The 15,141-nt window shown below is 33.2% G+C and overlaps 1 protein-coding gene across 1 annotated transcript; it reads left to right on the top strand.

Moving 5' to 3' along the window:
* The first annotated feature begins 3,358 nt into the window (after positions 1-3,358).
* Positions 3,359-4,039, top strand: LOC139889647 (PRA1 family protein B1-like). The gene has a single exon (XM_071872585.1). It carries the CDS (start codon positions 3,359-3,361, stop codon positions 4,037-4,039), a length of 681 nt encoding a protein of 226 aa, XP_071728686.1.
* Positions 4,040-15,141: the final 11,102 nt, after the last annotated feature.

Genomic DNA, 15,141 nt, shown 5'->3' with positions numbered 1-15,141 from the left:
TTATGACTTATCAATTCTTGTGTTCCAACTCCTACATGTGACCTTAGAGTAGCGGTTAAAGTAAGATTCTCAGTATGCTATGATATGCATATTATTATGTATTTTTTTGGACATCAGTTTGGGATCACCCAGGGGAGACTAAACCACCCACGCGTTCATCTCCCGTAGTTGTATAACTCGCCCCCAACTACTACTTTGGAGGAAAACCGGACCAATGCGAGGGCATGGCCGATAAAATCCCCCCTCCTCGTTGCCCCCGCACAAAGCGAAAGGCGACCTGGGTGGATACTTCAGGTCAGGGATAACATTGAATGAAATATTGTAGCCCAGCGGAGTCGAACTCCTGACCTCTCGCTAAGAGGCACAGGCCACTACTAGTTAAGTCACAACTCAATGTTATTATGTATTATTAATATTAATATCTGGTTATGTATCTGTTTACTTTAATCTTTAGGATACTACATGTTCTATTTCATGTAGTATTCATTACAAGCCCTTGAAGAGGTCAAGTGTATATGTGTTGAAACTGTATCGGTACTCCAAAATTTTTATGTATTGTTCAAAATATTCATTGAATTTTAGTCTTAACTTTACTAAGAAGAACTTGTTAAAAGTATTCTACAAAGATGGTGGATCATAATAGATCAGGGTGAATTTGTAGTTGAATTTTATGTTTGTATAGATTTGTTGTGTAACATATGTGTTGTATTGTTTTTATCAAGTATAATGAAATTATCTCAGTCATTTTCAGTATTTAATTGCGAAATGTGTTGTATTTATTTTATTCATACATTTATCTTTAAAGACCTCACATGCTCATACTCAGTGTTGTAAAAGTCGGCCGACTTGGCCGACGCATCGGTCGATGCGTCGTTTTTATGGGTTCAACGTCCCGTTTTTTCTGAAAACTACTCAAAAGACGGTCAGAGCTAAAAGTTCGGTCAAAGTCTGTCAAAGACGGTCAAAAACGGTCAAAGTCAGTCAAATTTTCGACACGGTCTGATATATTTTAAAATTAGGGTTTGTTTTCATTTTTTGGGCCACTCTTTTCTCTGCGTCCTTACTAATTATGTACTCGGTAACATTAATTGAGTTTCAAGTTTGATTGTTTTTAAATTCGAGTTCTTATTTAAAAAATTTATGGTACATAATCAACTATTATATATATATATATATATATATATATATATATATATATATATATATATATATATATATATATATATATATATATATAAATATATATTTAAGAAATTATTAATAAAGTCAACGTTGGTCAACGACCGATGCGTCCCCGACGCGTCCCCCGACTCGGCCGACGCGTCCTTTTTAGGTCCCGACCGATGCGTCCCCGACTCGCGACTTTTACAACCTTGCTCATACTTAACTCACATACACCCATATTTCACTTTCCTCAAGATCCTTTCTCTAGCAAATAGTTTCAGGTCGGATGATTACTGTGTACTGCATATGTGGCAAATGTGTTGTTATCAAAACCTCATGGACAATTGACAATCTCGGTCGAAGGTTTTACGGTTTCCTTGATTTTTCTGTATATTATAACTCAATTACTTTATACTTGTGTTCGGTATACAAAATGATTAATAGATTCCTTTTTTTCATAGAGCCATAGAGGTCTCGTCGATGCGGATGGAATGGCCGGTACGACGAAGAGCCCTTATGAGAATGGGTGAACATTTATTTTAGCACAACGGAGGAAAAATGAGTTTCTTCAACAAAAACTGGTTATCTCAGAAGTTGCTGTCAAGATTGCTAAGATTGTCGAAGCATCAACAAAAAAGATGAATTTGCTTTTATTTTGCAATTGGAACACATTTTTTTCTTGTTTTATGTTTATGTGTAAAATAAATGACAAGATAATATGATGTTGAATTTTGTTAACGACAATAAACACATTTCACATGCAAGATTGAAAAATATTACACATACTAACAATTAGATATAGATGCTTAAAATGTGCATGTCCTTGCCACATTGTAAGATTCACCATGTGGTGTAGTTAAGATAACGTCATATGTTGGTAAAAGCAACATCCAGTAAGGTAATGAATCTGTCTATGCTGCCTCTTGCACATTCGACGTTAAATTGGATACCATTTAATTATTAAAAACATCATTATGGCCTCTTGTGCAAGCACATAATCAAAATTTTATGTTGGTTCACGACACAATATGTTGCTAAGTATAATGTCACGTATTTTTATGACATTCATACGAACGTGACAAAGCGAGTTGTGCGAACAACTTCCCCCATCAATACAGTAAAGTTTCTTGCTTAGGTTTGTTAGGCCTAAGGCATTGTTGAAGTTTTTCAACGTCCATACATATCGTACACCATCAATTTTGAAACGCATTGTATTATCAGTATTTCTACATTTAAAATGTCTATAGAAATCACTAACGCGATTGGGATAAACCAGATCGGTGTTCGCAGTGAAATTAATCTTCAAACATTTGAAACTTTCGCTCATTAGACAGCTTGACCTTACCAAAATCAGCAACATGACAAGACTCGTCCATACTTATTTGCCTTGTATTAGACATTTTGTATATGACAAGATAATAAATTAGAGAAAGGTGATATCAATGAAAGAAAAAAAATATTCACAGAACGATTTTGTAATACAATTGAACTATGAAATATGTTTTATATAGAAAACTAGGGTTTGCTAAACCGACCTTTAAAAAGTCGTGTTCAGATATGTTTAGACAAAGGATCGAAACCGGCATTGGGAAAGCCAATATCAGCCACGTATAAGATATTTAATATAACGTACAACACTTGAAAGCCACATTGACTAAACGTTGCAAAAGCGGGTTTAGGGTGACAAGTGAAAACCGACATTAGAAAGGTCGGTTATACTGTTTATTTAAAAAAAAAAAAAAATGAACGTACTATTAGTACAATATTGGTAACGGGTTATAATACCCTCCGGGCAAAAAAAATCAACAAAATCAAGTTGATAGTTGATCGAATTAGATCAAAACTTTGTAATTTTAGGTCACATAAAAATGATACTGACACATAACATTATATATACCACAATTCGAAACTTTAGCTCAAAGCAAGATAACATTCAAACATATTGCAAGATACATATTGAGCCTTTTGATGAAAGATCCTGATATTAATCTAACATCCAAATCAAGGAATCGCATGTTTTGGAGGTATTCATTATTCAAGGACTACATTTGCAAACAAAACAAAACTCCCAGGTTACAAGTATAAACGTTAACCGAAACAATGAATCTGCATCAACCACATTTCACTTCCTCTCCGCTTCACCTCCTAATTTACAAATCTATATCCTTCATCCGTCACAAACCACCGCAACACGATGGCACCGATGAAGCAGAAACCAAGAACTGCGGGCCCATCACGCCTCCCTCAAACCACCCCCTTCACCCAACGATCCCAACCACCTAAAACAACGGTCCCCAACAACCCCGACCTACGTCCCTTTTTGACTCACATTACAACCTCGATTCGCCACTCCTATTCACAACGTCGTCCATGGTTCCAACTCGTTGATCGTTCCACATTCTCTCGTCCGGAAACCCTCTCAGAAGCCATATCACGCATCAAGAAAAACTTCTCTTATTTTCGTATTAATTACACCACTTTAATCGCTATTGTGACTATATTTTCTCTTTTGTCCCATCCTTTCCCATTATTCTTTTCAATATGTCTTTTATCCGCGTGGTTGTTTCTTTACCTTTTTCGCGCACCTGATCAACCTGTTTTTCTCTTTGACCGTACGTTTTCTGACCGTGAAACATTAGGGATTTTGATCATTTCCACGATCTTGATTGTGTTTTTAACGGGTTTGGTGTCGTTATTAATCTCCTCTGTTTTGTTTGGGTTAGCATTGACTTGTGTTCATGCGGCGCTTAGGGTTCCGCAAGAAGTTTTTGTAGATAATCATGAACGTGTGACCTCCGGGCTACTTTCGTTCCTTACGGAGACAGCTGCAACTGTTGCGGTCGCTTCTACTCCTCCTACTATGCCACGTGTTTGAGATGATCGAATTCGATATTGTTTAATGATTGTATGTTCGGAGCATGATGATATTTAGGTATGGTAGTTTGTTTAGGTAAATTTGATTTATTGGTTATGCAGCCATGTAGGTGGTTAATTACATTATGAGTTTTTCGGAAACTTGTTAGGCTTAAGAAAATGAAACTTTGTGAATCTATGAGCTTGTTAGTTGGGTTGATTATTTAGCTTTTTAGGTTTATTATTTAACATGTAATTGTTGGTTATTAATGTCCTAAGATATACACTAATTTTTTTTCTTCCTAAAGCTAAGATATATACTATTTATACGTTTACACCACTAATAACATATATAACATATGAACTTAATAGGTCACATACAAAGAACGGTTAATTAATATCAATAATAAAGTATCAATATATGTACATAGCCTAGCTAGTAATGTTACATGTAACGTTTTGTGTTGTAATTGTTTGACAAATATAATAGAACAAATGTATGCATAAAGTTAAAGAGGTGAGTCATGTTTTAACATCTCTACACCCCATTTTTTTTAAGTATATATGGAGAGTGGCAATCACTAACGAAACTAGAATTTTTTTCACTGGGGTAAAAAAAATTAAAACCGTAGCAATTTTTTTGGACAAAATATGCAAGTTTTGGGAGATTTTAGGCAAATTACAGAGATTTTTGGGCAAAATTTGAAGGCTTTTAAGCAAAATTTGAAAGTTTGGGAGTAAAAGTTGGAGAATTCTGGGCAAAATTTGAAAATTTTGGAGCAAAATATGTAGGTATTGGGGCAAAAAAAATCCACTGGGGACAAAGTCGAAAAAGCCAAAATTTTTACACTAAAAATTACAAATTCACTGGGAGCGGGCGCCCCACCCTGCTCCCAACTAGTTTCGCCACTGGTGGCAATAACATGACCAACGTCTTAATCCATCATTTAATCTTGCATATGTTGTTGGTTTGTTATGTGTGCGTAACGGCGTAAGCACTAGTTAAATAAAGATGCATGCATTTTAAAAGCGGATTTACACACTTGAAGGGAACATCTAAGTATTCTTTCATCGTGAAATATTAATTTGAATCCTTAAATTTGCTTAAAATTTAAGTGAGTAATCAGAGCGCGATAATTACTTGTTCTCACATGTAGCCAAAATTACTTTAAAATGTGTAGGTATTGGGGCAAAAAAATCCACTGGAGACAAAGTTGAAAAAGCCAAAATTTTTACACTAAAAATTACAAATTCGCTGGGACCGGACGCCCCACCCTGCTCCCAACTAGTTTCGCCACTGGTGGCAATAACATGACCACCGTCTTAATCCATCATTTAATCTTGCATATGTTGTTGGTTTGTTATGTGTGCGTAACTGCGTAAGCACTAGTTAAATAAAGATACATACACTTTAAAAGCGGATTTACACACTTGAAGGGAAACATCCAAGTATTCTTTCATCGTGAAATATTAATTTAAATCCTTAAATTTGCTTAAAATTTAAGTGAGTAATCAGAGCGCGATAATTACTTGTTCTCACATTTAGCCAAAACTACTCTAAAATGTGGTTCACATAATCACATGTGATTGACTCTTGTTTTCTTACTTTTTTTTTGTTTTTTGTTTTTTTTTTTTTTTAATTTTAATATGTTGTTAGAAAAAGGTTTAAAAGTTAGAGTTTAGAAATTGGGGTTTAGAAGTTAGGGTTTAAGGTTTAGATTGAGTTTTTTTTTGGTAAACAAGGAAACCCCCTATGAACAAGCACATTGGCTCCCCCATAGATGGTAAAACCTCGGGTAATCAAGACTCCCCGAGCGCGAAACTTGGTACCGGGTGAATTGCGCTTTTAACACGGTTTAGAGTTTAGGGTATAAGGTTTTGAGTTGAGACCAAATTCAAAACCATAAACTCTAAATCGGACTAAATTAAAAAGAAAATAAATAAAAAAATAAGTCAATTACATGTGAACCTCCCGCGTTTACCACATGTGGTTGCCGCGCTCTGATTAGTCTCTTAAATTTCAAGCAAATTTAAGAATTTAAATGAATACATCTCTTCTTTCATCTTCTCACGTACGATCAATTTCCAAGTAACTCTTTTACCTATATTTAAAATGTTTATAGTTCAAGTAAAATGATGTATGGGAAAACAAAAAGAAAGAAGGGCGTTCTTCATTTTGTTCTTTTACTCATTTTTTTTTCTTGGCAAAATAACGATAACATTAAAATGGATCCGAAGATTAACAAGTACAACCGATATAAAAGATTTCACTAACAAGTCTTAAGCAAGACTAAACTAACCAAACAGTTCACCAACATGATGAAAACCCCCGTTTAATCAAAGACTATAACTAAATGGAAACTACTTTATTAGTGGTAAGGAAGGACTAATATCTATTCTATTTGCTCTTGAAATTTTGCTAATAATAGAGGGATGCTACTTTAACTCCTATATTTTAAGAAGTGATAATTTGTTTTTAAAACAAAGTATTAGAACAACATAAAAAATAATTATTCATTATTGACTTCTTGATAAACAGTTGTTAATTTTGCCTACTTTCGAGTATAAATTTGTATTTTATTCTCAAATATAAACCAATTAAGTTTGAAAGACTATTTTTTTAACAAGTTAGAAGTCACTAACGAGGAGGTACTGGAAGCTAGAACCCGCGCGTTGTTCCGGACGAAATGTTACATTCAAAATTTCAAAGATTATAAGAACAACATATATGTTCGTTTGGTTTTTTTGCATTAAAGTTTCTATATATGGGTATATCAATATTTCAAAAGAAAAGATATTACATACTCCGTATTATTTTATATTATTTATTATTTATTATACATTAAAAGAAAACGACATTGATTGAATATGCTCATATTACGTTAGATGAAGATATATATATATACTTTTCGTCCCAATTTAGTAGTCTCCCAATTAAAAAATACGCATTATGAAAAGTATCATCATCACACTATATACTTTGTTAATATTACAATTTACTCTATACTTTTTACTTACATTTTTATTTTATTTTGCATTAATAAAGTAAAGCTATAAAAGAAGTTCACCTCAATCTTTTTATCTCCTTATGAAAGTAAACTATTAATTAGTATAGCTAAAAATTTATACTGGACTAATTAATTGAAAAGGATGTAGTAATATATTATATTAAGTTGTTAAATAAACAACAAAACTCATTTTTTTAAAGATAGCATTCCGGGTTATCTTTAAAAAATTTAGATATGCATAAAATGTTTGTACTTTAATGAAAACTGCATATCAATTACTCTTAAGTCGTAACCAACTCAATTTATAAGACATTTAATTAGCATTAAGTTAGTTATTAAATATAACCTTTAGAACTATGTTTAGAAAGATCTCAAAATTATATATACATATATAAACCGCATAATAAATATCCCATTAATAAATAAAATGGAAAGACAATAAAAGTTAATCTTAACATAAAGAAAGAAAACAAAAAAAATAAACACACACACAAATGACGTAATTAACAAAATTAATTAAAAAAAAGATAGTGTTAACACATTTTTGAAAACGACAGGATACAAAACTAAAATTGATACTCCATACTAAACTTTGTGTGTTTTAGTATATAACTTAATTTAATAATAACAATAATATATAAAAAAGATATTAGACAGAGTATATTTTATTTTATTTTTTATTTTTTTTGAAAGGCAAGCAAGATTTCATTCAAACAATAATAAACCAAAAGTACATGAGAGGGGGCGAGGAGCATGTTAGCTCAAAAAGAAACAAAAACTCACAACCACACACCTACACGAGAGTTTGCAGAGAAGACAAACTAATGGAACTAACTAATAAGATTACAAGCAATTTAAATACACACTCGGATCATTAAGCCACGACGTCCACTCTAGCTTCCTACCACGCGATCTTCGAGAAATCCATTCGAAGGATTTTGTTTGTATTTCATTCAACGCGACCGGAGGATTCCATCCTTTTCCACGAAAGATGACCTTATTTCGATTTGACCAAATCAAGTATGTAGCGACCCATTTGACCGCTTGCCATACTTGCATCCCACGATTGTTTGCATTTTCGGAACATTGACATCAAATATTTCTTTAATGCTGAAATTTGACATGTTACCAAATCCCCACCATGAGAAAACACGATTCCAAATATCCATTACTTGATTGCAAAAGACGAACACGTGCTCAATGGATTCTAAGTCTTCATCACATATTCGACATCGGATACTATCAAGGTCTATGCCTCTACGATCTAGCTCAACTCTTACGGGCAATCTTCTTAGATTAGCTCGCCAAACGAAAAGTTCAAGTTTTTTAGGAACCAAGTGATAACGAAGAGTTTCATGAGCAAGAGGGTTACCCGAGAATGATGGTGCATCGATAATAGAGGCAAGATGTTTGACAGTAAATCTTCCATCATTTGCATGCGACCAGCTATATGTATCACGAGTGGTATTGAAATTAAAGCCTGCAATTAAATTCGTTAGCTCCAAAAGTTCAGTCTCGGTTCTGCCCGTAGGCATGCGACACCAATCAGCGAACAAAACAGCCCCGTTTTCACTCGTATGGATTCTGTCAGCAACAAGGCTGTCTGGTGCAGGTTCAAGTCGGAATAGCCTCGGAAAAACATGCTTCAATTTGTCTTTGCCGGTCCAGTTATCCTCCCAAAACTTTGTTGAGGAGTCGTCACCCACCTGAATGGAACATCTGATTCGGCAATATCAAAACCTGTCAAAATAATATTACGCCAAACACTTGGTTTTAAAGATCGAACGGTATCGATCTCTAAATCCAAGCCCCCATGAGAGCCATAAATACTTCGAATAGTTTTTCCCCAAAGTGACTCGGTTTCGGTATAAAACCTCCACCACCACTTCCCCAATAAGGCTAAATTTTTATGCTTTATGTCATACCCCGTCCAAAATCTTCCTGAACGAATACAATAACATCTGGTACCATTGCGATGAACGGACCTCTATATGCCATGAACGACTCCATGTAATATGAGCAAATGCACAGCGGAAGATTTCTTTCATACCTGAGAATAAACATGCTTTCAAGTGTCAACCAAAAGGTTGGTGAGTTCATAGGTTTATCGTAAACAATAAAATTCATCATTTTGATAGACCACAAGATTTAAATGCTGCATGGTACAAATGGGCCCGAATCCTACACCCACCTGTAATGTACATACGATATCTTTTTAATACAGTACACCTTTCTCGTGTACGAAATCCATTTTTTATAAATCTTAGTAACCGTACACATATCTCGTGCACAAAAATATCATACACATAACCTGTGTATAAAATCATTCTCTCGATGCATAACATTCACTTTACTTTCATTGCTTGGCTTGGTAACCGACCTTAACATATAATGCGCATAAATAATATCCCCAAAACAGAACATCTCGTCTGTATAATAATCATATAAACTTCGAAGTACTAAACACCACGCCCACTAGCTCTTCCGTCTAGTGAACATTCTGGGTGGGGGTGTTAAATGAAATGTCCCGTTCTTATTGATTAAAAACGTTCCATATTAATTGATTTCGTTGCGAGGTTTTGACCTCTATATGAGACGTTTTTCAAAGACTGCATTCATTTTTAAAACAAACCATAACCTTTATTTCATAAATAAAGGTTTAAAAAGCTTTACGTAGATTATCAAATAATGATAATCTAAAATATCCTGTTTACACACGACCATTACATAATGGTTTACAATACAAATATGTTACATCGAAATCAGTTTCTTGAATGCAGCTTTTACACAATATCATACAAACATGGGCTCCAAATCTTGTCCTTATTTTAGTATGCAACAGCGGAAGCTCTTAGTATTCACCTGAGAATAAACATGCTTTAAACGTCAACAAAAATGTTGGTGAGTTATAGGTTTAACCTATATATATCAAATCGTAACAATAGACCACAAGATTTCATATTTCAATACACATCCCATACATAGAGATAAAAATCATTCATATGCTGAACACCTGGTAACCGACATTAACAAGATGCATATATAAGAATATCCCCATCATTCCGGGACACCCTTCGGATATGATATAAATTTCGAAGTACTAAAGCATCCGGTACTTTGGATGGGGTTTGTTAGGCCTAATAGATCTATCTTTAGGATTCGCGTCAATTAGGGTATCTGTTCCCTAATTCTTAGATTACCAGACTTAATAAAAAGGGGCATATTCGATTTCGATAATTCAACCATAGAATGTAGTTTCACGTACTTGTGTCTATTCTGTAAATCATTTATAAAACCTGCATGTATTCTCATCCCAAAAATATTAGATTTTAAAAGTGGGACTATAACTCACTTTCACAGATTTTTACTTCGTCGGGAAGTAAGACTTGGCCACTGGTTGATTCACGAACCTATAACAATATATACATATATATCAAAGTATGTTCAAAATATATTTACAACACTTTTAATATATTTTGATGTTTTAAGTTTATTAAGTCAGCTGTCCTCGTTAGTAACCTACAACTAGTTGTCCACAGTTAGATGTATAGAAATAAATCGAAAAATATTATCTTGAATCAATCCACGACCCAGTGTATACGTATCTCAGTATTGATCACAACTCAATTTATATATATTTTGGAATCAACCTCAACCCTGTATAGCTAACTCCAACATTCACATATAGAGTGTCTATGGTTGTTCCGAAATATATATAGATGTGTCGACATGATAGGTCGAAACATTGTATACGTGTCTATGGTATCTCAAGATTACATAATATACAATACAAGTTGATTAAGTTATGGTTGGAATAGATTTGTTACCAATTTTCACGTAGCTAAAATGAGAAAAATTATCCAATCTTGTTTTACCCATAACTTCTTCATTTTAAATCCGTTTTGAGTGAATCAAATTGCTATGGTTTCATATTGAACTCTATTTTATGAATCTAAACAGAAAAAGTATAGGTTTATAGTCGGAAAAATAAGTTACAAGTCGTTTTTGTAAAGGTAGTCATTTCAGTCGAAAGAACGACGTCTAGATGACCATTTTAGAAAACATACTTCCACTTTGAGTTTAACCATAATTTTTGGATATAGTTTCATGTTCATAATAAAAATCATTTTCTCAGAATAACAACTTTTAAATCAAAGTTTATCATAGTTTTTAATTAACTAACCCAAAACAGCCCGCGGTGTTACTACGACGGCGTAAATCCGGTTTTACGGTGTTTTTCGTGTTTCCAGGTTTTAAATCATTAAGTTAGCATATCATATAGATATATAACATGTGTTTATTTGATTTTAAAAGTCAAGTTAGAAGGATTAACTTTTTTTTGCGAACAAGTTTAGAATTAACTAAACTATGTTCTAGTGATTACAAGTTTAAACCTTCGAATAAGATAGCTTTATATGTATGAATCGAATGATGTTATGAACATCATTACTACCTTAAGTTCCTTGGATAAACCTACTGGAAAAGAGAAAAATGGATCTAGATTCAACGGATCCTTGGATGGCTCGAAGTTCTTGAAGCAAAATCATGACACGAAAACAAGTTCAAGTAAGATCATCACTTGAAATAAGATTGTTATAGTTATAGAAATTGAACCAAAGTTTGAATATGATTATTACCTTGTATTAGAATGATAACCTACTGTAAGAAACAAATATTTCTTGAGGTTGGATGATCACCTTACAAGATTGGAAGTGAGCTAGCAAACTTGAAAGTATTCTTGATTTTATGTAACTAGAACTTGTAGAATTTATGAAGAACACTTAGAACTTGAAGATAGAACTTGAGAGAGATCAATTAGATGAAGAAAATTGAAGAATGAAAGTTTTTGTAGGTGTTTTTGGTCGTTGGTGTATGGATTAGATATAAAGGATATGTAATTTTGTTTTCATGTAAATAAGTCATGAATGATTACTCATATTTTTGTAATTTTATGAGATATTTCATGCTAGTTGCCAAATGATGGTTCCCACATGTGTTAGGTGACTCACATGGGCTGCTAATAGCTGATCATTGGAGTGTATATACCAATAGTACATACATCTAAAAGCTGTGTATTGTACGAGTACGAATACGGGTGCATACGAGTAGAATTGTTGATGAAACTGAACGAGGATGTAATTGTAAGCATTTTTGTTAAGTAGAAGTATTTTGATAAGTGTATTGAAGTGTTTCAAAAGTGTATAAATACATATTAAAACACTACATGTATATACATTTTAACTGAGTCGTTAAGTCATCGTTAGTCGTTACATGTAAGTGTTGTTTTGAAACCTTTAGGTTAACGATCTTGTTAAATGTTGTTAACCCAATATTTATAATATCAAATGAGATTTTAAATTATTATATTATCATGATATTATCATGTATGAATATCTCTTAATATGATATATATACATTAAATGTCTTTACAACGATAATCGTTACATATATGTCTCGTTTAAAAATCATTAAATTAGTAGTCTTGTTTTTACATATGTATTTCATTGTTAATACACTTAATGATATGTTTACTTATCAGTTAATATAATTAACCAAGTGTATCAATATCTTAATATGATTCATATGTACCTAGTAAGACGTTGTTATAACGATAATCGTTATATATATCGTTTTCGAGTTTCTTAAATTAATAGTCTCATTTTTATGTATATAACTCATTGTTAAAATACCTAATGAGATACATACTTATAATAAAATCATTTTAACTATATATATAACCATATATATGTCATCGTATAGTTTTTACAAGTTTTAACGTTCGTGAATCACCGGTCAACTTGGGTGGTCAATTGTCTATATGAAACCTATTTCAATTAATCAAGTCTTAACAAGTTTGATTGCTTAACATGTTGAAAACACTTAATCATGTAAATAACAATTTCATTTAATATATATATATATATATAAACATGGAAAAGTTCGGGTCACTACATTAAACCCGGTAGCTACCTTTAGGATTCGCGTGAATTAGGGCCATACCCGTTTCTAATTCTTAGGTTACCAAGCAATAATAATCAGGGGGAAAATATTCATATCAATTGTGGCAATTATCACGTCTACATAATTCAATTGTGGCAATTATCACGTCCACATAATTCATTCGAGGAATGTTTTGCTTGTGTCTATCTCATCAAACATTTATAAAAGCATTTCATGTATTCGCAGTTCAAAATGTATTTCAAAAGCATTTAATAAAGCAGTTGTAAAAGTAGCGCATGTATTCTCAGTCCCAAAAATGTAAAGAGTAAAAGGGAATCAAATGAACTCACGATACGATATTTTGTAGTAAAAATATGCATACGACGGAATTGAACAACGCAAGGTTGGCCTCAGATTCACGAACCTATATCATGTATATATATTATTACAATAACTTATTTTTTAACTTGTACTTAATTTAATACATTGATATTATGTATTATTAATCATGTAAATTTGAAATGATTATATATTATATATTATATAAAAAATTTTATTTAGTATCAAATTTTTATACATTCAATATATAATACAACATTTACAAATTAGAATTTTAATTACCATGTATATATATATATATATATATATATATATATATATATATATATATATATATACATATCTATTTACAATTAAGTGTTCGTGAACCTTCGGGACTAGTCGAAGGGTGATTGAATATATGAAACAGTTCAAAATTTTTGAGACTCAACCTATTAGACTCTTCTTATCGCGTTAAAAATATTAAATCGTATCGAGAGTTTGGTTTAAAATTAGTCGAAAATTTCCGGGTCGTCACACTTTAGAAGGCCAAAATTTAACCCCCCATTTTCGTAAGACGACACGACGTTTACCCACTTTACCCAAGGTATTTTGGTATCCGTATCCGACCCACCCCAAAAGAACACTCTTCTCACACTCTCTAGAATTTTCAACACACACGGAGGGGCACGAAAAAGTGAGAAATAATACAATGGGAGGCTATTCAAGATCGATTTGATGAGGACACTTCTTCCACCGAAGGACAACGTTTTCATTTTTCAACTCGATAATCTAACTTTTACTTTATCAATCACCGGGTTCCAATTTTTTAATTTGTTCATTTTTTCACCGATAGGTAACCCGAGGTATGAAAATGGGAAAGAACTGACTTTGCACCCCAATCTATTAGCAACATAGTTGAGTTCATCCTCATTCACTCCAATACCGCATAAGCAACTTTTATGAAAGTTAACTTTCAAACCCGACACCAATTCAAAGCATTTGAGGAGATTATGTAAACTAAGAGCGTTTGACCGGCTCCATTCACCAAGAAATATTGTGTCATCCGCATATTGCAAGTGTGACACTTGCACATTATCATGACCAATACCAACCCCTTTGAAAATCCCCTTATCGATGGCCGCTTTTGTCAAAATATTCAACCCTTCCACTGCCAATATGAAAAGGAATGGAGAGAGCGGGTCTCCTTGGCGAATACCTCTCCCTAGTGAAAACTCCTTAGTGGGGGATCCATTCTCTAAAATAGAAATAGAAGCGGATTTTAAACATGAACTAATCCAATTTCTCCATTTGGTTCCAAATCCCATGCTTTTCATAACATCTAATAAAAAATCCCAATTTATGCAATCAAAAGCCTTCTCGAAATCGACTTTAAATAGGATACCTTTTTGCTTCTTCGACCTTAGATAGTCAACACTTTCAATTACTATTAAAGCGCTATCTAAAATAAACCTACCCTTTAGAAACGCACTTTGTTCAAAGCCCACAAGAGAAGGAATATGCTTTCTTAACCTATTAGAAAGGATCTTGTCAATTATTTTATAATAACTACCAATCAAGCTAATGGGTCGAAAATCACTTAGACCTTGTGGGTTCGGTTTTTTTGGGATAAGTGTGACAAAGGAAGCATTACATCCACGCGAGAATTCACCATTAGTCCAAAACCATTCGATGGCACTAATTAAGTCGCCCTTTATGGAATCCCAAAATTTTTTGTAGAAACCTAAATTAAAACCATTCGGGCCCGGGGTCTTTGAGCTCCCACAATCAAACACCGCATCTTTAATTTCCTTCTCGTCAAAAGGGACTTCAAGAATTGTTGCATCCTCATGAGATA

The sequence above is a fragment of the Rutidosis leptorrhynchoides genome, chromosome 2 (assembly GCF_046630445.1).
Source record: "Rutidosis leptorrhynchoides isolate AG116_Rl617_1_P2 chromosome 2, CSIRO_AGI_Rlap_v1, whole genome shotgun sequence".
Taxonomy (NCBI): domain Eukaryota; kingdom Viridiplantae; phylum Streptophyta; class Magnoliopsida; order Asterales; family Asteraceae; genus Rutidosis; species Rutidosis leptorrhynchoides.
This window is presented reverse-complemented; position numbering and strand designations above follow the sequence as displayed.